A 22,163-nucleotide genomic window follows, 5' to 3' on the forward strand; every position below is an offset into this window, starting at 1 on the left:
AAAAAAAAAAACACTGAAAAACCACAGCATTTTTCCTGCCAAGAGATGCAGATTTGGTGCAGAAATGCTCAGCGTGTACACATAGCCTAGAGACACCAGTCTAGATTTTGTTTTGTTTCAAGTGGTGCTTTAAGTCTACACCCCCCTAGTCTTAGGCCAGAGCCATACTTGTGAGAATAGAGTTGCATCACCGGACAGGAGCGTGCAGCTGCAATCTCACAAGTGTCTCCGGCCTTATACACACTTTCTAGGGTCTTCACCTTTCACAGACGCTGCTCCAGTCCAGCGGCGCCATTTGGTGCATGTAACGTCTGACTAGCCAAGAGTCAAACGTCATCAGGTCTCAATAAAAGTCTATGAGAGCCAGAGGGAGGCTCTCATAGACTTGTATCAAGTTGTGACCTTCGGCTCCATGAAACAGTATAGCTGCCAGCAGGTCACAAACCTCAGTTTGAGGTCAGAAGACCAACCACAGCGGATGCGATAGAGGCTGAAGCTGCCACAAGGGGAGTACATGACAGGGGTCAGGGGGGGCTTAGATTTAAAGCACCACTTGAGCTTGCGGTGGTCTGATTGTTCCATGACTCCCTGTATCGCCCCTTCCCAGCATGCAGGCTATGAGCAGCGCCCGCACCATGCACCAAACAAGCCACAAGATCCGGTCTACAAAAAATATATAGAAAAAAAGAGGAAATAATACGTTTTAAAACACAAAAAAAATTGTTTAAAAGAACAGAGAGTCCTCAGTGGTTGATACCTTTTAATGGCTAACTGAAAAGATGGTAATAATTGCAAGCTTTCGAGACTACTCAGGTCTCTTCATCAGGCATGGTATAACACAAAATCTGAAGAGTCACGTATTTATACACAACAGGACTTAGAATAGTGCAGTAATTCTAAGTCCTGTTGTGTATAAATACGTGACTCTTCAGATTTTGTGTTATACCATGCCTGATGAAGAGACCTGAGTAGTCTCGAAAGCTTGCAATTATTACCATCTTTTCAGTTAGCCATTAAAAGGTATCAACCACTGAGGACTCTCTGTTCTTTTAAACAATTTTTTTTATCTCTACTGGCTAACACGGTACAAAGATATATTTTACTTGTTTTAAAACACAAACATTCATTGCCCCAATGTAAAATGAATAAAAAAAAAAATAATGCCATATGCCTGCAAATGTCAACTCTTTGGAAATATAAAAGGAGTTAACCCATAAGATTCGTCCACAACCACCAGTCCTCCTGCAGACATGTGGAACTTATCACTCAGAGCACGTGAGACGACGTGGACATCAGAAACTACAATTCCCAGAAGTCTCTATTCTCCGCGCATGCGCATCAATAAGTGACAGCTGCTCCCGGCCAGTCATAATATGACAGGAATCCAGCCGCGTCCAATCAAACTCTGGAAAGAAGGCGACAGTTTCCATGGTATCACGGGAGGTGTGACACGCACCATCCAATCAGAATAGGAGTGCTAATGATGGACAAGTGCTGCACCAATCAGAGCTCGTCACACCCTGAAAGCCACCGCCTCCTGCTTCTGACAGACACTTGTTATTTCCTAACCGGGGTTGTGCGTCACGATTTGATTGACAGATCAACAGACCAATCAGATCGCTCTTCGCTTCCCCTTCGTTGACGACAGGAAAGAAGGGGAGGGACGGTAGCAACAGTTGCCCGGGTGAGGGACGGAGCGGCCATAACCACGGTAGTCGTGGCGACAAGAACCCCGGCAACGGGAATCAACAACAACAACCGCCCCGACACCCAGGGTTCGGTAACCTCGTTACATATTCGGTGTGTCCGTTACCAGCAGGGTGGGGTCGTTCGTATTTTCCCACCGGGCACTCCCCGGGATCCAGCAGTGGAGAGAAGCCGGAACCGCCCGATAAGTTACCTGACACAGCGCTGTGACAGCAAAACAGCCGCTAGGTAGGTGTCCCCGAGAGTGGCGCAAACACCGAAAACCGAGCAACACTCGGTCGTTATGACGACGTCAAACGGTTTGGCCACCCCTCCCCTTTCTAAAATGGCGGCGCCTGGTGCGAGCGGGAGAGAGGAGCAGGCCGCGCGTCACCATGGAAACCTGAGAAGGAAGGAGGCGTAGCTGTTGTCATGGAGACATCTTTACGAGTATTGATTGGCTAGCTGTCGCTCAGGGGGCGGAGCCTCGCTTGTACTAAGTAGTCGCATAATGAAGGGGGGTTGGAAGAGACCAATGCAGTGACAAGAATTAGTCTCTACGTGTAATGTTTGCCCTTAGGGGCAGAGTTGTGTCAGTTGTAGAGGTCAGGGCGGGCAGACAGGGGCAGGACGTCCGGCTGCAGGGACTGTGAGGGAACATATGGTGGACGTGTCACCTGTGACCTTACAGTGCAGAGAAGCTGGGGAGCAGGGCTCCGGAGACTGGAGTTTACAGCAGCTAAGCCTCGGTGTTGTGTGGGGCAGTGCAAAAACACCTCAGCCACCATCAGTACAAACAGCACCGTCACCTCAGCCGCTATCAGTATATACAGCACCGTCACCTCAGCCCCCATCAGTACATACAGCACCGTCACCTCAGCCACCATCAGTACATACAGCACCGTCACCTCAGCCGCTATCAGTATATACAGCACCGTCACCTCAGCCGCCATCAGTACATACAGCACCGTCACCTCAGCCGCCATCAGTACATACAGCACCGTCGCCTCAGCCCCCATCAGTACATACAGCACCGTCACCTCAGCCACCATCAGTACAAACAGCACCGTCACCTCAGCCGCTATCAGTATATACAGCAGCGTCACCTCAGCCGCCATCAGTACATACAGCACTGTCACCTCAGCCGCCATCAGTACATACAGCACCGTCATCTCAGCCGCCATCAGTACATACAGCACCGTCACCTCAGCCACCATCAGTACATACAGCACCGTCACCTCAGCCCCCATCAGTACATACAGCACCGTCAGCTCAGCCACCATCAGTACAAACAGCACCGTCACCTCAGCCGCTATCAGTATATACAGCACCGTCACCTCAGCCGCCATCAGTACATACAGCACCGTCACCTCAGCCGCCATCAGTACATACAGCACCGTCGCCTCAGCCCCCATCAGTACATACAGCACCGTCACCTCAGCCACCATCAGTACAAACAGCACCGTCACCTCAGCCGCTATCAGTATATACAGCAGCGTCACCTCAGCCGCCATCAGTACATACAGCACCGTCACCTCAGCCGCCATCAGTACATACAGCACCGTCATCTCAGCCGCCATCAGTACATACAGCACGGTCACCTCAGCCGCCATCAGTACACCCAGCACCATCACCTCCACCACCATCAGTATATACAGCACCGTCACCTCAGCCGCTATCCGTACACACAGCACCGTCACCTAAGCCGCCATCAGTACATACAGCACCGTCACCTCAGCAGCCATCAGTACACACAGCACCATCACCTCAACCCCCATCAGTATATACAGCACCGTCACCTCAGTCACCATCAGTACTCACAGCACCATCACCGCAACCCCCATCAGTACTCACAACACCGTCACCTCAGCCACCATCAGTACTCACAGCACCGTCACCTCAGCCCCCATCAGTACTCACAGCACCATCACCTCAGCCGCCATCAGTACATACAGCACTGTCACCTCAGCCACCATCAGTACATACAGCACCGTCACCTCAGCCCCCATCAGTACATACAGCACCGTCACCTCAGCCACCATCAGTACATACAGCACCGTCACCTCAGTCACCATCAGTACATACAGCACCGTCACCTCAGCCCCCATCAGTACATACAGCACCGTCACCTCAGCCACCATCAGTACATACAGCACCGTCACCTCAGCCACCATCAGTACATACAGCACCGTCACCTCAACCCCCATCAGTACATACAGCACCGTCACCTCAGCCCCCATCAGTACATACAGCACCGTCACCTCAGCCACCATCAGTACATACAGCACCGTCACCTCAGCCCCCATCAGTACATACAGCACCGTCACCTAAGCCACCATCAGTACATACAGCACCGTCACCTCAGCCACCATCAGTACATACAGCACCGTCACCTCAGCCACCATCAGTACATACAGCACCGTCACCTCAGCCACCATCAGTACATACAGCACCGTCACCTCAGCCACCATCAGTACATACAGCACCGTCACCTCAGTCACCATCAGTACATACAGCACCATCACCTCAGCCACCATCAGTACATACAGCACCGTCACCTCAGCCACTGCCTCAGAATGGGTAGTGCTGCAGTGTAAATCATGGGGGAACATCAGAACAGATTTAAGTGAAGGCTTAAATGAATCTCATTGTGATGTTATGTTATTGTGTCCCCACAGAGAACGTGACTCTCTCGCCGGCCACCATGGCTACCCAGGCCTACGTGACAGAACTCCAGGCGACGCCACCTTCCTCGGCTCAGAGCACCTCCCAGCAGTATGTGGCAGAACTGCAGGTGACTCCACCAGCACCCACCGCGCAGACAGCCGGCCCGCAGACCCCGGCACCGCAGCAGTACATAGTGGTGACTGTCTCCGGTGAGTATGAGTGTGAGGATACATCACATACAGACATGGCCGCCACTTTGCTCTGATCAGCGCGCACTGCCACTTCTGTCCTCCAGACAACTCCATGAGAGAGGGTGAGCTGAGCCCCGGAGGGTCCTCCACCACGCAGACGGCCGTGCCCACACAGGTGGTGCAGCAAGTGCAGGCAGCACAGCAGGTACCAGCCCCTGGCAGGGTCAGAGCGGCATAGCCCGAAGGGTTTATGTATGTGAAGATACTCTGTACTTTGCTTTGATTCCTCCTCATCTCCAATGTTTCTGCACTTGTTACATTCAGAGCCGTCCTGCTCACACAGCTGCAGTGTGCTGCAGATAGGTCGGAGCTGTCAGTCCTCGTCTGGCTGTCCTATAGACAAGGCCTGGTCAGGTGCAGATCCTGCAAATATACACCAGAGGAGACAGCAAGCAGAGGTCTCCAATATAACGGAGATTCAAAACACAAAGCTGTAGAAGTCAGGCTCAGCCTATGTACGCAGCTTGTGAGATCTTGGGCTTTTTTCCGATGTTTCTAATTGGTCATAACATATCTAGGAACATGATTTCATCCTCCCTCCTGCCCTGCCGTCTCTTCCGTACTATGAACTCTTCCTTTACATGATAACCTCCGTATGTAAAAGATATACACTATAAGCTCCTCTTCTGTATTATAAGCTCCTCCTCTGTACTATAAGCTCCACCTCTGCACTATAGGCTCCACCTCTGTACTGTAGGCTCCTCCTCTGCACTATAAGCTCCTCCTCTGCACTATAAGCTCCTCCTTTGTACTATAAGCTCCACCTCTGTACTATAAGCTCCACCTCTGTACTATAAGCTCCACCTCTGTACTATAAGCTCCACCTCTGTACTATAAGCTCCACCTCTGTACTATAAGCTCCACCTCTGCACTATAAGCTCCACCTCTGCACTATAAGCTCCACCTCTCCACTATAAGCTCCACCTCTCCACTATAAGCTCCACCTCTGTACTATAAGCTCCACCTCTCCACTATAAGCTCCACCTCTGTACTATAAGCTCCACCTCTGCACTATAAGCTCCACCTCTGCACTATAAGCTCCACCTCTGTACTGTAGGCTCCTCCTCTGTACTATAAGCTCCACCTCTGCACTATAAGCTCCACCTCTGTACTATAGGCTCCACCTCTGTACTATAAGCTCCACCTCTGCACTATAAGCTCCACCTCTGCACTATAGGCTCCTCCTCTGCAGTATAAGCTCCACCTCTGTACTATAAGCTCCACCTTTGTACTATAAGCTCCTCCTCTGTACTATAAGTTCCACCTCTGCACTATAAGTTCCACCTCTGCACTATAAGCTCCACCTCTGCACTATAAGCTCCACCTCTGCACTATAAGCTCCTCCTCTGCACTATAAGCTCCTCCTCTGCACTATAAGCTCCTCCTCTGCACTATAAGCTCCTCCTCTGCACTATAAGCTCCTCCTCTGCACTATAAGCTCCTCCTCTGCACTATAAGCTCCACCTCTGCACTATATTCCCCTCATCTGTACTATAGGCTCCACCTCTGTACTGTAGGCTCCATCTCTGTACTATAAGCTCCACCTCTGCACTATAAGCTCCACCTCTGCACTATAAGCTCCACCTCTGCACTATAAGTTCCACCTCTGCACTATAAGCTCCACCTCTGCACTATAAGCTCCACCTCTGCACTATAAGCTCCACCTCTGCACTATAAGCTCCACCTCTGCACTATAAGCTCCTCCTCTGCACTATAAGCTCCTCCTCTGCACTATAAGCTCCTCCTCTGCACTATAAGCTCCTCCTCTGCACTATAAGCTCCACCTCTGCACTATAAGCTCCTCCTCTGCACTATAAGCTCCACCTCTGCACTATAAGCTCCACCTCTGTACTATAAGCTCCACCTCTGTACTATAAGCTCCACCTCTGTACTATAAGCTCCACCTCTGTACTATAAGCTCCACCTCTGCACTATAAGCTCCACCTCTGCACTTTTTTGCTCCACCTCTGCACTATAAGCTCCACCTCTGCACTATAAGCTCCACCTCTGCACTATAAGCTCCACCTCTGCACTATATTCCCCTCATCTGTACTATAGGCTCCACCTCTGTACTGTAGGCTCCATCTCTGTACTATAAGCTCCACCTCTGCACTATAAGCTCCACCTCTGCACTATAAGCTCCACCTCTGCACTATAAGTTCCACCTCTGCACTATAAGCTCCACCTCTGCACTATAAGCTCCACCTCTGCACTATAAGCTCCACCTCTGCACTATAAGCTCCACCTCTGCACTATAAGCTCCTCCTCTGCACTATAAGCTCCTCCTCTGCACTATAAGCTCCTCCTCTGCACTATAAGCTCCACCTCTGCACTATAAGCTCCACCTATGCACTATAAGCTCCTCCTCTGCACTATAAGCTCCACCTCTGCACTATAAGCTCCACCTCTGTACTATAAGCTCCACCTCTGTACTATAAGCTCCACCTCTGTACTATAAGCTCCACCTCTGTACTATAAGCTCCACCTCTGTACTATAAGCGCCACCTCTGTACTATAAGCTCCACCTCTGCACTATAAGCTCCACCTCTGCACTATAAGCTCCACCTCTGCACTATAAGCTCTACCGCTGTACTATAAGCTCTACCTCTGTACTATAAGCTCCACCTCTGTACTATAAGCTCCATTTCTGTACTATAAGCTCCACCTCTGTACTATAAGCTCCACCTCTGTACTATAAGCTCCACCTCTGTACTATAAGCTCCACCTCTGTACTATAAGCTCCACCTCTGTACTATAAGCTCCACCTCTGTACTATAAGCGCCACCTCTGTACTATAAGCGCCACCTCTGTACTATAAGCGCCACCTCTGCACTATAAGCTCCACCTTTGCACTATAAGCTCCACCTTTGCACTATAAGCTCCACCTTTGCACTATAAGCTCCACCTCTGCACTATAAGCTCCACCTCTGTACTATAAGCTCCACCTCTGTACTATAAGCTCCACCTCTGTACTATAAGCACCACCTCTGTACTATAAGCTCCACCTCTGTACTATAAGCTCCACCTCTGCACTATAAGCTCCACCTCTGCACTATAAGCTCCACCTCTGTACTATAAGCTCCACCTCTGTACTATAAGCTCCACCTCTGTACTATAAGCTCCACCTCTGTACTATAAGCACCACCTCTGTACTATAAGCTCCACCTCTGTACTATAAGCTCCACCTCTGCACTATAAGCTCCACCTCTGCACTATAAGCTCCACCTCTGCACTATAAGCTCCACCTCTGTACTGTATGCTCCTCCTCTGTACTGTAGACTCCTCCTCTGTACTGTAGGCTCCTCCTCTGTACTGTAGGCTCCTCTGCACTATAAGCTCCACCTCTGTACTATAAGCTCCACCTCTGCACTATAAGCTCCACCTCTGCACTATAAGCTCCACCTCTGCACTATAAGCTCCACCTTTGCATTATAAGCTCCACCTCTGTACTATAAGCTCCACCTCTGTACTGTAGGCTCCTCCTCTGTACTGTAGGCTCCTCTGCACTATAAGCTCCACCTCTGTACTATAAGCTCCACCTCTGTACTGTAAGCTCCACCTCTGTACTATAAGCTCCACCTCTGCAGTATAAGCTCCACCTCTGTACTATAAGCTCCACCTCTGTACTATAAGCTCCACCTCTGTACTGTAAGCTCCACCTCTGTACTGTAAGCTCCACCTCTGTACTATAAGCTCCACCTCTGTACTATAAGCTCCACCTCTGCACTATAAGCTCCATTTCTGCACTATAAGCTCCACCTCTGCACTATAAGCTCCACCTCTGCACTATAAGCTCCATCTCTGTACTATAAGCTCCACCTCTGTACTATAAGCTCCACCTCTGCACTATAAGCTCCACCTCTGCACTATAAGCTCCACCTCTGTACTATAAGCTCCACCTCTGTACTATAGGCTCCACCTCTGTACTATAGGCTCCACCTCTGTACTATAGGCTCCACCTCTGCACTATAAGCTCCACCTCTGCACTATAAGCTCCACCTCTGCACTATAAGCTCCACCTCTATACTATAGGCTTCACATCTGTACTATAAGCTCCACCTCTGTACTATAAGCTCCACCTCTGTACTATAGGCTCCACCTCTGTACTATAGGCTCCACCTCTGCACTATAGGCTCCACCTCTGCACTATAGGCTCCACCTCTACACTATACGCTCCACCTCTACACTATAGGCTCCACCTCTGTACTATAAGCTCCACCTCTGTACTGTAGGCTCCTCATCTGTACTTTAAGCTCTCCTGTACTTTCTAGGCTCCTGTATTTTAGGGTCCTATTCTGTAGCGTATATATATATATATATATATATATATATATATATATATATATATATATATACACACACACACAGTGCCTTGCAAAAGTATTCATCCCCTTGAATTTTTCAACCTTTTCCCACATTTCAGGCTTCAAACATAAAGATAAAAATGTTAATGTTCTGGTGAAGAATCAACAACAAGTGGACACAATTGTGAAGGTGAACGATATTTATTGCTTATTTTAAACTTTTTTAAAACATAAATAACTGACAATTGTGGCGTGCAATATTATTCATCCCCTGTAAGTTAATACTTTGTAGCGCCCCCTTTTGCTGCGATTACAGCTGCAGTCTCTTGGGGTATGTGTCTATCAGTTTTGCACATGGAGAGACTCAAATTCTTGCCCATTCTTCCTTTGTAAACAGCTGGAGCTGAGTGAGGTTGGATGGAGGCGTTTGTGAACAGCAGTTTTCAGCTCTTTCCACAGATTCTCTATTGGGTTCAGGTCTGGACTGTGACTTGGCCATTCTAACACCTGGATACATTTATTTGTGAACCATTCCATTGTAGATTTTGCTTTGTTTGGGATCATTGTTTTGTTGGAAGACAAATCTCCGTCCCAGTCTCAGGTCTTTTGCAGACTCCAACAGGTTTTCTTCAAGAATGGTTCTGTATTTGGCTCCATCCATCTTCCCATCAATTTTAACCATTCCCTCCCTGCTGAAGAAAAGCAGGCCCAAACCATGATGCTGCCACCACCATGTTTGACAGTGGGGATGGTGTGTTCAGGGTGATGAGCTGTGTTGCTTTTACCCCAAACAACATATCGTTTGGCATTGTGCCCAAATAGTTTGATTTTGGTTTCATCTGACCAGAGCACCTTCTTCCACATGTTTGGTGTGTCTCCCAGGTGGCTTGTGGCAAACTTTAAACAACACTTTTTATGGATATCTTTGAGAAATGGCTTTCTTCTTGCCACTCTTCCATAAAGGCCAGATTTGTGCAGTGTACGACTGATTGTTGTCCTATGGACAGACTCTCCCACCTCAGCTGTAGATCTCTGCAGTTCATCCAGAGTGATCATGGGCCTCTTGGCTGCATCTCTGATCAGTCTTCTCCTTGTGTGAGATGATAGTTTGGATGGAGGCCGGGTCTTGGTAGATTTGCAGTGGTATGATCCTCCTTCCATTTCAATATGATCACTTGCACAGGGCTCCTTGGGATGTTAAAGTTTTGGAAATCTTTTTGTAACCAAATCCTGCTTTAAACTTCTCCACAACAGTGTCACGGACCTGCCTGTTGTGTTCCTTGGTCTTCATGATGCTCTCTGTGCTTTACACAGAACCCTGAGACTATCATAGAGCAGGTGCATTTATGCGGAGACTTGATCACACACAGGGGCTTATATTTATCATCAGTCATTTAGGACAACATTGGATCATTCAGAGATCCTCAATTAACTTCTGGAGGGAGTTTGCTGCACTGAAAGTAAAGGGGGTGAATAATATTGCACGCCACAATTTTCAGTTCTTTATTTTTTTTAAAAAAAGCTTAAAATAAGCCAAAAAAATGTGTCCACCTTCACAATTGTGTCACTTGTTGTTGATTCTTCACCATAATATTAACATTTCTTCGGCGCTCCATTGGGAGACCCAGACGATTGGGTGTATAGCTACTGCCTCCGGAGGCCACACAAAGCATTACACTAAAAAGTGTAAGGCCCCTCCCCTTCTGGCTATACACCCCCCGTGGGATCACTGGCTCACCAGTTTTCTGCTTTGTGCAAAGGAGGTCAGACATCCACGCATAGCTCCACTGTTTTTAGTCAGCAGCAGCTGCTGACTATGTCGGATGGAAGAAAAGTGGGCCCATATGGGGCCCCCAGCATGCTCCCTTCTCACCCCACTTTTGTCGGGTGTTTGTTAAGGTTGAGGTACCCATTGCGGGTACGGAGGCTGGAGCCCACATGCTGTTTTCCTTCCCCATCCCCCCTCAGGGCTCTGGGTGAAGTGGGATCTTACAGGTCTCCAGGCACTGAGACCGGGCTCCATCCACAGACCCAGAGAACCTGCTGGATATGGAGCTGAGTATCGTCAGGGACAGGCCCTGCTACATTAAGGTACTCTGTGTCCCCGTACACATCGCGCACACACACACCAGCATTGCTGGGAGTGCTAGTGCGCCGGGGACAACAGCGCGGAGCGCTCGTGCTATTATTCACGGCAGCTTTGCTGTGTGAATTTATGTATTGGGAACTGCCGCGCCGGGCCGCTGCTGGGTGTTTTTACACTGTGGCGCGGCTGGGACTTGTGGTGCGCCGGGGACTCCGCGCTGGCCGTGCACATAGGACGGCCGCGCTTATTACTCGAGTCCCCGGCTTTGCGGCCTAGTTTTCGTTTCGTTCCCGCCCCCAGCCCTGCCAGTCAGGGGAGAGGCGGGACGCTGTACAGTAAGTCAGCGCCGAGGGCTGGAGTCTGCTTTGCATTCTCCAGCCCACTTCACTGGACACAGTGGGACGCCGGTTTCCCGCTCTTGCCTGGGGCACGCCCACGGCCCGCCCCTCGTCACACGAGCTGGAGAAGGACGCCGGCAGCCATTCCTGCAGTCCGAGCTGGAGAACGGAGACAAGCTCTGGGCAACCAGTCACAGGACTCTGGCGACCACACACCCGCCTATAGGCGGGCGGTAAGCAGCACCTGAAGTGCTGACCCCACTAAATACCGTTGTGTCCATTTGTATTTTATGCTTACACTGCACTGTAGGTCGCTATTTTTGGCTATATGCCCTCTTAGATGGCGAGACAACAGCAGCAAAAAGCAAGGGTGCTAAGGCACAGGCTTTCTATGCTGCTTGTATTGCATGTGCTGAAGTGTTCATTTGTACTTATGCTTGTATACTATACATTGCACGGTACGGTCGCTATTCTTGGCTATATTCTCCTAGAATGGCTAGACTACAGCAGCAAAAAAGCAAAGGTGCTAAGGCACAGTTTTTCTAGGCTGCTTGTATTGCATGTGCTGAAGTGCTCATTTGTACTTTATGCTTGTATGCTATACACTGCACTGTACGGTCGCTATTCTTGGCGATATTCTCCTAGATGGCTAGTCTACGGCAGCAAAAAAGCAAGGGTGCCAAGGCACAGGCTTTCTAAGCTGCTCATATTGCATGTGCTGAAGTGCTCATTTGTACTTTATGCTTGTATGCTATACATTGCACTGTACGGTCGCTATTCTTGGCGATATTCTCCTAGATGGCTAGTCTACAGCAGCAAAAAAGCAAGGGTGCTAAGGCACAGTTTTTCTAGGCTGCTCATATTGCATGTGCTGAAGTGCTCATTTGTACTTTATGCTTGTATGCTATACATTGCACTGTACGGTCGCTATTCTTGGCTATATGCTCCTAGATGGCTAGACTACAGCAGCAAAAAAGCAACACAGGCTTTCTATGCTGCTTTTACTGCATGTGATACTGTTCCACCGGCAGGTTCCACTGACCCCCGTTGTGTGCAATGTTCCCCTGTAGCACTTGGTCAGCCGGGGTCTCTACTAGAGGTGGCCAAAGGAACCACCTGTGAACCCTGTCCATGGACAGGGACGGTGTTGCAGTTTCGGCTGATAGATTGTCATGGGATAGTGACTTGCAGTCCAGACAGGCCATGGGCAATCTTGATCATTGCTCCCTGGCCACCCTCATTTGGAACAAAATCAGTGCTCCGGGGGGGTCCCAGGCATTCCAGGGTGAAGGCTCTGACACGGACGACAGTCCCAGACAGCCTAAGCGGGCTCGCTGGGAGCGGCACTCGGCCTCATCACTAGTCAGGGTCACAGCAGAGGACTCTCTGTATGATGAGGCAGACGTAGCTGATCAGGACTTTGATCCTGACACCGCTCTCAATCCGGATACACCGGATGGTGACGCCATGATGAATGATCTTATAGCGTCCAGCAATGGCAGGTTGGATATCTCTCCCTCAGCTCCTTCAGTGGAGGAGTCAGCTTCCCAGCAGGAGAAATCCCATTTCAGTATCTCAAGCGTACATTGAGTACTTTTCTGGCCACGCTGACTTCAGAGAAGCAGTGCAGAATCACCACGCTTACCAGTAAGCGTTTCTCCAAATGTATTAAGGATACAGGTTATCCCTTTCCCCCTGACGTGGTCAGGCGCTGGACCCAGGGTCCAAAGGTGGATCCCCCAATCCCCAGGCTTGCGGCTAGATCCATAGTTGCAGTGGAGATGGGACTTCATTTAAAGATGCCATTGACAGACAGATGGACCTCTGGTTGAAATCTGTCTATGAAGCTATCGGCGTGTCGGTTGCTCCAGCATTCGCAGCCGTATGGGCACTCTAAGCTATGTCAGCTGGTCTTGCGCAGCTGGTCTTGAGCACAGGTACATCTGTGCCGCAGGTAGCGTCCTTATCCTCGCAATGTCTGCATTGCGACTTACCCTATTAATGCTGTCCGAGAGAGACAGTCGAGGTCTCGGTCCTTCCCAGGCTCGGGCAGGTCCAAATTGTCCTAGTCCAAAAGGGCTCAAAAGGCTCAGAGGGGCTCAGATTCCAGGCGGCCTCAATCACGCCCAAGGAAGGCAGCCAGAGGAACCGCTTCCAAGGCGGTCTCCTCATGACTTTAAGCTCTCTCTCCGCATCCGCGGTTGGTGGCAGACTCTCTCGCCTTGGCGACATTTAGCTGCCACAGGTCACAGACCGGTGGGTGAGAGACATTGTGTCTCACGTGTACAGGATAGAGTTCTGTTCTCGGCCTCCGGCTCGATTCTTCAGAACTTCCCCACCTACCCACCGAGCCGATGCTCTTCTGCAGGCAGAAGGAGTGGTAATTCCTGTTCCTCTTCAGGAACAAGACACGGTTTTTCCTCCAATCTGAATGTGGGGGACCTAAAACTGCTCAACAAGCACGTGAAGGCCAGGCGGTTCCGGATGGCATCCCTCCGCTCCGTCATTGCCTCAATGTCTCAAGGAGATTTCCTAGCATCAATAGACATCAGGATGCTTATCTCCACGTGCCGATTGCTCCAGAGCACCAACGTTTGCTACGTTTCGTTATTGAAGACGAGCATCTTCAGTTCGTAACCCTGCCCTTCGGTCTGGCGACAGCCCTACGGGTTTTCACCAAGTTCAGGGCAGCAGTGGGAGCAGTCCTGCACTCTCAGGGTCACTCGGTGATCCTTCCTTGGACGGTCGACTTGTCAAGGCACCCTCTCAAGAGGCATGCCAACACAGCCTGAGCGTAGCGCTGGAGACTCTCCAGAGTTTCGGGTGGATCATCAACTTCTCAAGGTTAAATCTGACACCGACCCAATCGCTGACATATCTGGGCATGGAGTGTCACGCTCCCTCAGCGATAGTGAAGCTTCCGCTGGACAAACAGCGTTCACTACAGAAGGGGGTGCAGTCTCTCCTTCCCGGCCAGTCACACCCCTTAACACGCCTCATGCAGAGGCAGTCACTTTCGCGCAGTTTCATCTGCGTCCACTCCAATGTGGCATTCTTTGCCAATGGGATGGGAAGTCGACGTCCCTAGAAGGAACGTCCCCCTTCTCAGACGGTCAAGGACTCTCTTCAGAGGAGTCCATCCTTCAAATCAATGTGCTGGAAATCTGGGCAGTGTATCTTGCCCTGCAAGCCTTCCAGCCGTGGCTGGAAAGCACACACATCCGAATTCAGTCGGACAACTCCACAGCGGTGGCATACATCTACCACCAAGGCGGAACACGCAGTCGGCAAGCCTCCCAGGAAGTCCGGCGGAGTCTGATGGGGGTGGAAGACAGAGCATCCACCATATCCGCAGTTCACATCCCGGGCGCAGAAAACTGGGAAGCAGACTTCCTCAGTTGCCAGGGTATGGACGCAGGGGAAGGGTATCTTCACCCGGACGGTTTTCAGGAAATCTGTCAACGCTGGGGGATGCTGAACGTCGACCTAATAGCGTCTCGGCACAACAACAAGGTTCCGATTTTCATGGCGCGGTATCACGATCAAAGAGCTCTGGCGGCAGACGCCTTAGTTCAGGTTTGGTCGCAGTTCCAGCTACCTATGTGTTTCCCCCTCTGACACTGCTGCCCAGAGGGCTACGCAACATCAGGTCCGTTTGCCGCCGCGCCAGCCTCATCGCCACAGACTGGCCGAGGAGGTCGTAGTCCCCGGATCTGTGGCATCTCACGGTCTGCCAACCGTGGGCACTACCAGCCCGGCCAGACTTGCTGTCCCAAGGGCCGTTTTTTCCATCTGAATTCTACGGCCCTGAACCTAACGGTATGGCCTTTGAGTCCTGAATCCTAGCGTCTTCAGGATTATCTCAGGACGTCATTGCCACCATGAGACAGACTAGAAAACCGACGTCTGCCAAGATCTACCACAGGATGTGGAGGATATTCTTCTCTTAGTGCTCTGCTCAGGGAGTGTCTCCCTGCCCATTTGCATTCCCTACTTTTCCTTCCTTCCTGCAATCTGGTTTGGAAAAAGGTTGTCACTCGGCTCCCTTAAAGGACAAGTCTCAGCGCTATCTGTATTCTTCAGAAGCGCCTAGCACCACTTCCTCAGGTACACACGTTCCTGCAGGAGGTTTGTCACATTGTCCCTCTGTACAAACGGCCGTTGGACCCATGGGATCTGAACAGGGTACTAATTGCTCTCCAGAAGCCGCCCTTCGAGCCTCTGAGAGATGTTTCACTCTCTCGACTTTCCCAGAAAGAGGCCTTTCTGGTAGCGGTCACGTCTCTTGGGAGAGTGTCCGAGCTAGCAGCGCTGTCATCCAAAAGCTTCCTTCCTGGTGTTTCACCAAGGCAAGGCAGTGCTGCGCCCGATTCCGGAGTTCTCCCTAAGGTGGTATCCCCCTTTCATCTCAATCAGGATATCTCCTTACCTTCCTTTTGCCTCATCCATTTCATCGATATGAAATGGATTTGCATTTGTTGGATCTGGTGAGAGCACTCAGAATCTACATTCCCGCACGGCGCCTCTGCGCCGCTCGGATGCACTCTCTGTGCTTGTCGCTAATCAGCGTAAAGAGTCGCAGGCTTCCAAATCCACCCTGGCTCGATGGATCAAGGAACCAATTCTTGAAGCCTACTGCTCTGCTGGGCTTCCGGTTCCATCAGGGCTGAAAGCCCATTCTACCAGAGCCGTGGGTGCGCCCTAGGCATTACAGCACCAGGCTACGGCTCAGCAGGTGTGCCAGGCAGCTACCTGGTCGAGTCTGCACACTTTCACCAAGCATTGTCAGGTGCATACCTACGCTTAGGCGGATGCCAGCCTAGGTAGAAGAGTCCTGCAGGCGGCGGTTGCCTCCTTGTAGGGAAGGGCTGTTTTACAGCTCTAACATGAGGTATTAATTTACCCACCCAGGGACTGCTTTTGGACGTCCCAATCGTCTGGGTCTCCCAATGGAGCGCCGAAGAAGAAGGGAATTTTGTTACTTACCGTAAATTCCTTTTCTTCTAGCTCCTATTGGGAGACCCAGCACCCGCCCTGTTTCCTTCGGGATTTTTGGTTGTTCGGGTACACATGTTGTTCATGTTGAACGGTTTCAGTTCTCCGATGTTACTTCGGATTGAATTTGTTTAAACCAGTTATTGGCTTTCCTCCTTCTTGCTTTAGCACTAAAACTGAGCAAGCCCGTGATCCCACGGGGGGTGTATAGCCAGAAGGGGAGGGGCCTTACACTTTTTAGTGTAATGCTTTGTGTGGCCTCCGGAGGCAGTAGCTATACACCCAATCGTCTGGGTCTCCCAATTGGAGCTAGAAGAAAAGGAATTTACGGTAAGTAACAAAATTCGCTTCTTTTATCTTTATGTTTGAAGCCTGAAATGTGAGAAAAAGTTGAAAAATTCAAGGGGGCCGAATACTTTCACAAGGCACTGTATATATATATTCTGTAGGTGATTCCTTCTCTGTACTATAGGATTCTCGTCTGTACTATAGGCTCCTCTGCACTGTAAGCACCTCCCTTGTACTGTATCCCCCTCCTCTGTTCTGTAGACCCCTCCTCTGCACTGTGTGCTCATCCTCTGTACCAGGGGTGGGTATATGGGCCACATATAGAAAAATAATAATTTGAGGGATGGGGCGCATTTTTTGCAGGACAAAGCAACATTTTTTTTTGGTACCATATTTTATTTTGTGTACAAATTTGGATCACTGCTTTTTGAACATTTTTCGCTTGTTTATTATAAGAAATGTGCACCTTTTTTGTTTAAATATAAAAACAAAAAACACATTTTTGATGGTAAAAAATGTGCTTTATTTTCATTTTTTTTTTTTTTTTTTATGTTTTATCCCTTTCTTGTAATATAGTTTTACAATTGGCACCATATAGTAATTTTGGCCAACATTTTTTAGTAATGTCCCCCGTCCTGTTCTCCTTGTAGTAATGTGCCCATCCTTGTCCCCATCCTGTAGTAATGTGCCCATCATTGTCTCCCATCATTATCCCCATACGCATCAGCTGCTTGCCTCTAATTGGCCGGCGGTTGCCATTGGAATAGTTGTCCAGAGAGAGCTTGACTCTGCGCAGCGCCGGCATTATGTTCATCTGAAATAAAGCGCTGGTGGCCATCAAGGGAGGCATGTGCCTGTGGGCTACAAGAAGCAGCCAAAGGGGCCACATGTGAGCCGTGTGTTTGAGTAGGTGCCATCTTTGTACTATAGACTCATCCTCTGTTATGTAGGATTCTCCTCTGTAGTATAGGTGCTTCTTCTGTACTATAGGCTCCTCCTCTGTATTGTAGGCTCCTTTTCTGTTCTATAGGCTCCTCCTCTGCCCCTCCGCTCCTCCTCTGCACTGTAGGCCCTTCCTCTGCACTGTAGGCCCCTCCTCTGCACTGTAGGCCACTCCTCTGCACTGTAGGCTCCTCCTTTGAACGGTAGGCTCCTCCTCTGCACTGTAGGCCCCTCCTCTGCACTGTAGGCTCCTCCTCTGCACTGTAGGCCCCTCCTCTGCACTGTAGGCCCCTCCTCTGCACTGTGGGCTCATCCTCTGCACTGTAGGCTCCTCCTCTGCACTGTAGGCTCCTCCTTTGCACTGTAGGCTCCTCCTCTGCACTGTAGGCTCCTCCTCTGCACTGTAGGCCCCTCCTCTGCACTGTAGGCTCCTCCTCTGCACTGTAGGCCCCTCCTCTGCACTGTAGGCTCCTCCTCTGCACTGTAGGCTCATCCTCTGCACTGTAGGGTCCTCCTCTGCACTGTAGGCTCCTCCTCTGCACTGTAGGCTCCTCCTCTGCACTGTAGGCCCCTCCTCTGCACTGTAGGCTCCTCTGCACTGTAGGCTCCTCCTCTGCACTGTAGGCTCCTCCGCTGCACTGTAGGCTCCTCCTCTGCACTGTAGGCCCCTCCTCTGCACTGTAGGCTCCTCCTCTGCACTGTAGGCTCCTCCTCTGCACTGTAGGCCCCTCCTCTGCACTGTAGGCCCCTCCTCTGCACTGTAGGCCCCTCCTCTGCACTGTAGGCCCCTCCTCTGCACTGTAGGCTCCTCCTCTGCACTGTAGGCTCCTCCTCTGCACTGTAGGCCCCTCCTCTGCACTGTAGGCCCCTCCTCTGCACTGTAGGCCCCTCCTCTGCACTGTAGGCTCCTCCTCTGCACTGTAGGCCCCTCCTCTGCACTGTAGGCTCCTCCTCTGCACTGTAGGCTCCTCCTCTGCACTGTAGACTCCTCCTCTGCACTGTAGGCCCCTCCTCTGCACTGTAGGCCCCTCCTCTGCACTGTAGGCCCCTCCTCTGCACTGTAGGCTCATCCTCTGCACTGTAGGCTCCTCCTCTGCACTGTAGGCCCCCCCTCTGCACTGTAGACCCCTTCTTTGCACTGTAGGCCCCCCCTCTGCACTGTAGACCCCTTCTTTGCACTGTAGGCCCCTTCTTTGCACTCTTGGCTACCCCTCTGCACTATTAGCCTGGTTCTTGCTCCTTCCTATATCGCGCTGTGTAACCCTTTCCACTGCTCATACAGGTAACACTGTCCTTTCATCTCCAATCACAGAGACTGCTGGTACAAGCCAGGGTCCAGCCCAAACTGACTGCAGTGTCCCCCCTGCAGCTGGCTGGAGCATCTGTACCCCAACAAGTATGTCACTGTGCCTCCACCCGCCGCCAGTGACGGCGTCCATCATATCATCCACATTGATAGCTTGTACTTGGTCCATGTGTAGACTTCATGTCTTCCCATCCATGACATAGTGCTGTGCGTCACACCGGCCCCTATAATGGAGTAATGTGACATTCGGGCCTCTCCACCTTCTCTCTTCCCTCTCCTATAGCGCCTGGTGGTGCAGACTGCCCCAAAGGCCCTGGTGGTACACCCAGTGCAGCAGCCGGCACACTCGCCCCCCGAGGTAAGTGGCCCCCTCATGTATAGTGCATGACCAGTCACCTATTCCTCCCCGGAGAAGTAATACTCCCAGCATTTCCCCGTAGTCTTGCTTATGGTGAGCGGCTGAGGATGAATCCTACTTTCTATTACAGAGCGAGAGCGTGGCCCTGAAGACGGCACAGAGTCAGCCCCTGCAGGTGCACGGCGCCCCCCAAGAGGTGGGCTCCTACTGTTATGTGACGAGTTATCCCCCTGGCATCGGTGCTCTATATCTGTCTCCCATGCCCATCTTGTAGGGCTACTATTATCGACTGCTACAAGGTCTGCTCTTGTCCTTGTCTCTAGTGCTCCGTTGTGCAGGTGACTCCTCAACCCCAGAAGTCTTCTCCTGTCCATCAACTGAATGTCCAGAGTCTGCAGCATGTTCAGGGGACCTCAGAGGTACGGTTGTGGGGAACTTGTGTCCTACTGGGGGAGTATGATAGAAGCAAGATGTGGGATTCCAAGACCAAATCTTGCACTAGCTGAGGGTGACCTGGGATCAGACATGTACTGGCTGAAGGTCTCATCTGTGACATGAGATCAGACATGTACTGGCTGAGGATCTCCTCTGTGACCTGATATTGGACATGTACTGGCTGGAGGTCTCCTCTATGACATGAGATCAGACATGAACTGACTGGGGGTTTCCTCTTTGATCTGAGATCAGATATGTACTGGCTGGGGGTCTCCTCTGTGACATGAGATGATACATGTACTAGCAGAGGGTCTCCCCTATGACATGAAATGAGACATGTACTTGCTGAGGGTCTGCTCTATGACATGAAATGAGACATGTACTGGCTGAGGGTCTCCTCTATGACATGAGATGAGACATGTACTGGCTGGGGGTCTCCTCTATGACATGAGATGAGACAAACACTGGATGGGTTTCTTCTCTTTTACATGAGATGATACATGCACTGGGTGGGTTTTTCTCTTTTACATGAGATGATACATGTACTGTCTGGGGTCTCCTCTATGACATGAGATGAGACATGTACTGGCTGGGGGTCTCCTCTATGACATGAGATGAGACATGCACTGGGTGGGTTTTTCTCTTTTACATGAGATGATACATGTACTGTCGGGGGTCTCCTCTATGACATGAGATGAGATATGTACTGGCTGGAGGTCTCCACTATGGCATGACATGAGATGAGACATGTACTTGCTGAGGGTCTCCTCTATGACATGAGCTGAGACATGTACTGGCTGGGGGTCTCCTCTATGACATGAGATGAAACGTACTGGGTGGGTTTCTTCTCTTTTACATGAGATGAGACATATACTGGCTGGGGGTTTCCTTTATGACATGAAATGAGACATGTACTGGCTGGGGGTTTCTTCTATGAAATAAGATGAGACATTTACTGACTGAGGGTGGTCAGATGATGTCTCACCCTACTGACAGCACTGACTGTATGGGTGTAGTTGTGTGATGTATGTGACTATCGCCGCTGATCTCTTCGGTCCTCGCTGACAGCACTGACTGTATGGGTGTAGTTGCTGATCTGTCCGGCCCTCGGTCCTCGCTGACAGCACTGACTGTATGGGTGTAGTTGCTGATCTGTCCGGCCCTCGGTCCTCGGTGACAGTACTGACTGTATGGGTGTAGTTGCTGATCTCTCCGGCCCTCGGTCCTCGCTGACAGCACTGACTGTGTGGGTGTAGTTGCTGATCTGTCCGGCCCTCGGTCCTCGGTGACCGCACTGACTGTATGGGTGTAGTTGCTAATCTGTCCGGCCCTCGGTCCTCGGTGACAGCACTGACTGTATGGGTGTAGTTGCTGATCTCTCCGACCCTCGGTCCTCGGTGACAGCACTGACTGTATGGGTGTAGTTGCTGATCTCTCCGGCCCTCGGCCCTCGGTGACAGCACTGACTGTATGGGTGTAGTTGCTGATCTCTCCGGTCCTCGGTCCTCCCTGACAGCACTGACTGTATGGGTGTAGTTGCTGATCTCTCCGTCTCGCGGTCCTCGCTGACAGTACAACTGAACTCGTGTATTGCAAGACAGTTACGCAGTTTGCATCTCTAACCTTGAAGCTAGAACAAGGGAGTAAGAAGTATTTCACTCCCTATTTTCTCCCAGCACATTGTTTGTTTCTTGTACATTCTTTCTGTGTGAAAGCTACTGATAAGACTTTGCAGCTTCACATTCTGGCTTCATTATCTTTGGTTAACTCCTTCATGACTATACAGCTAATACGGCACCGTCTCTGGATACCCTGTATGAAGATACCATTAGCGGTCTTCACCTAAATTCCTCCCTTGACAACAGTACTGACTGTATGGGTGTAGTTGCTGATTTCTCCGGCCCTCGGTCCTCGCTGACAGCACTGACTGTATGGGTGTAGTTTCTGATCTCTCCGGCCCTCGGTCCTCGGTGACAGCACTGACTGTATGGGTGTAGTTGCTGATCTCTCCGGCCCTCGGTCCTCGCTGACAGCACTGACTGTATGGGTGTAGTTGTGTGATTTGTGAGTGTCGCCGCTGATCTTCCCGGCCCCCGGTGTAATGTGTAACGCTGTCTTTACTCCTCAGAGCGCAGTCAGGCCCTCTCTGTGTAGTTCAGCCAGGCTTCAGGCAGAGCAGGAGGAGTTAGAGATGGCACCCGTCCAGCGCCCGCTCAGCCCGGCAGCACACACCTTCCACTGCATGCCTCCTTTGCTGCCGGGGCCCAGCTCCGAGTGGGTGGATCTTTTCCGTTTTATCCCTCATCACCTGCGTTTCTCCACCCCTGTCGGAGACCACCCAGAGCAGAGAGTCACAGTTCAGAGAGTGCCACAAGTTTTGCTGCTTGGTGCAGCCCCCACCGCGCTGAAAGTAGGTGCCAGAGTGACGAGGCCACGATGTGAGGGTCAGAGGAGGATCGCTCAGCAGGAGGCCATGCATGTCTGTATATTCTGTGTGTCTCATATAT

General features: G+C 50.8%; 1 protein-coding gene across 4 annotated transcripts in view; it reads left to right on the top strand.

The window, feature by feature from the left end:
* The first annotated feature begins 1,648 nt into the window (after window positions 1-1,648).
* Window positions 1,649-22,163, top strand: part of RFX1 (regulatory factor X1) — a 34,888-nt gene continuing 14,373 nt past the window's right edge. The window contains exons 1-8 of one of the 4 annotated variants that reach the window (XM_075346643.1): window positions 1,649-1,935; window positions 4,365-4,562; window positions 4,649-4,749; window positions 18,870-18,953; window positions 19,147-19,221; window positions 19,352-19,417; window positions 19,545-19,640; window positions 21,785-22,066. In XM_075346643.1, coding sequence (XP_075202758.1) covers window positions 4,391-4,562; window positions 4,649-4,749; window positions 18,870-18,953; window positions 19,147-19,221; window positions 19,352-19,417; window positions 19,545-19,640; window positions 21,785-22,066 — 876 coding nt within the window. In that variant the 5' untranslated portion in view covers window positions 1,649-1,935; window positions 4,365-4,390. The remainder of the gene's footprint in view (window positions 1,936-4,364; window positions 4,563-4,648; window positions 4,750-18,869; window positions 18,954-19,146; window positions 19,222-19,351; window positions 19,418-19,544; window positions 19,641-21,784; window positions 22,067-22,163) is intronic. The other 3 variants (XM_075346645.1, XM_075346644.1, XM_075346646.1) reach the window with 3 other exon arrangements.

Source organism: Anomaloglossus baeobatrachus, chromosome 4, assembly GCF_048569485.1.
Source record: "Anomaloglossus baeobatrachus isolate aAnoBae1 chromosome 4, aAnoBae1.hap1, whole genome shotgun sequence".
Lineage (NCBI taxonomy): Eukaryota > Metazoa > Chordata > Amphibia > Anura > Aromobatidae > Anomaloglossus > Anomaloglossus baeobatrachus.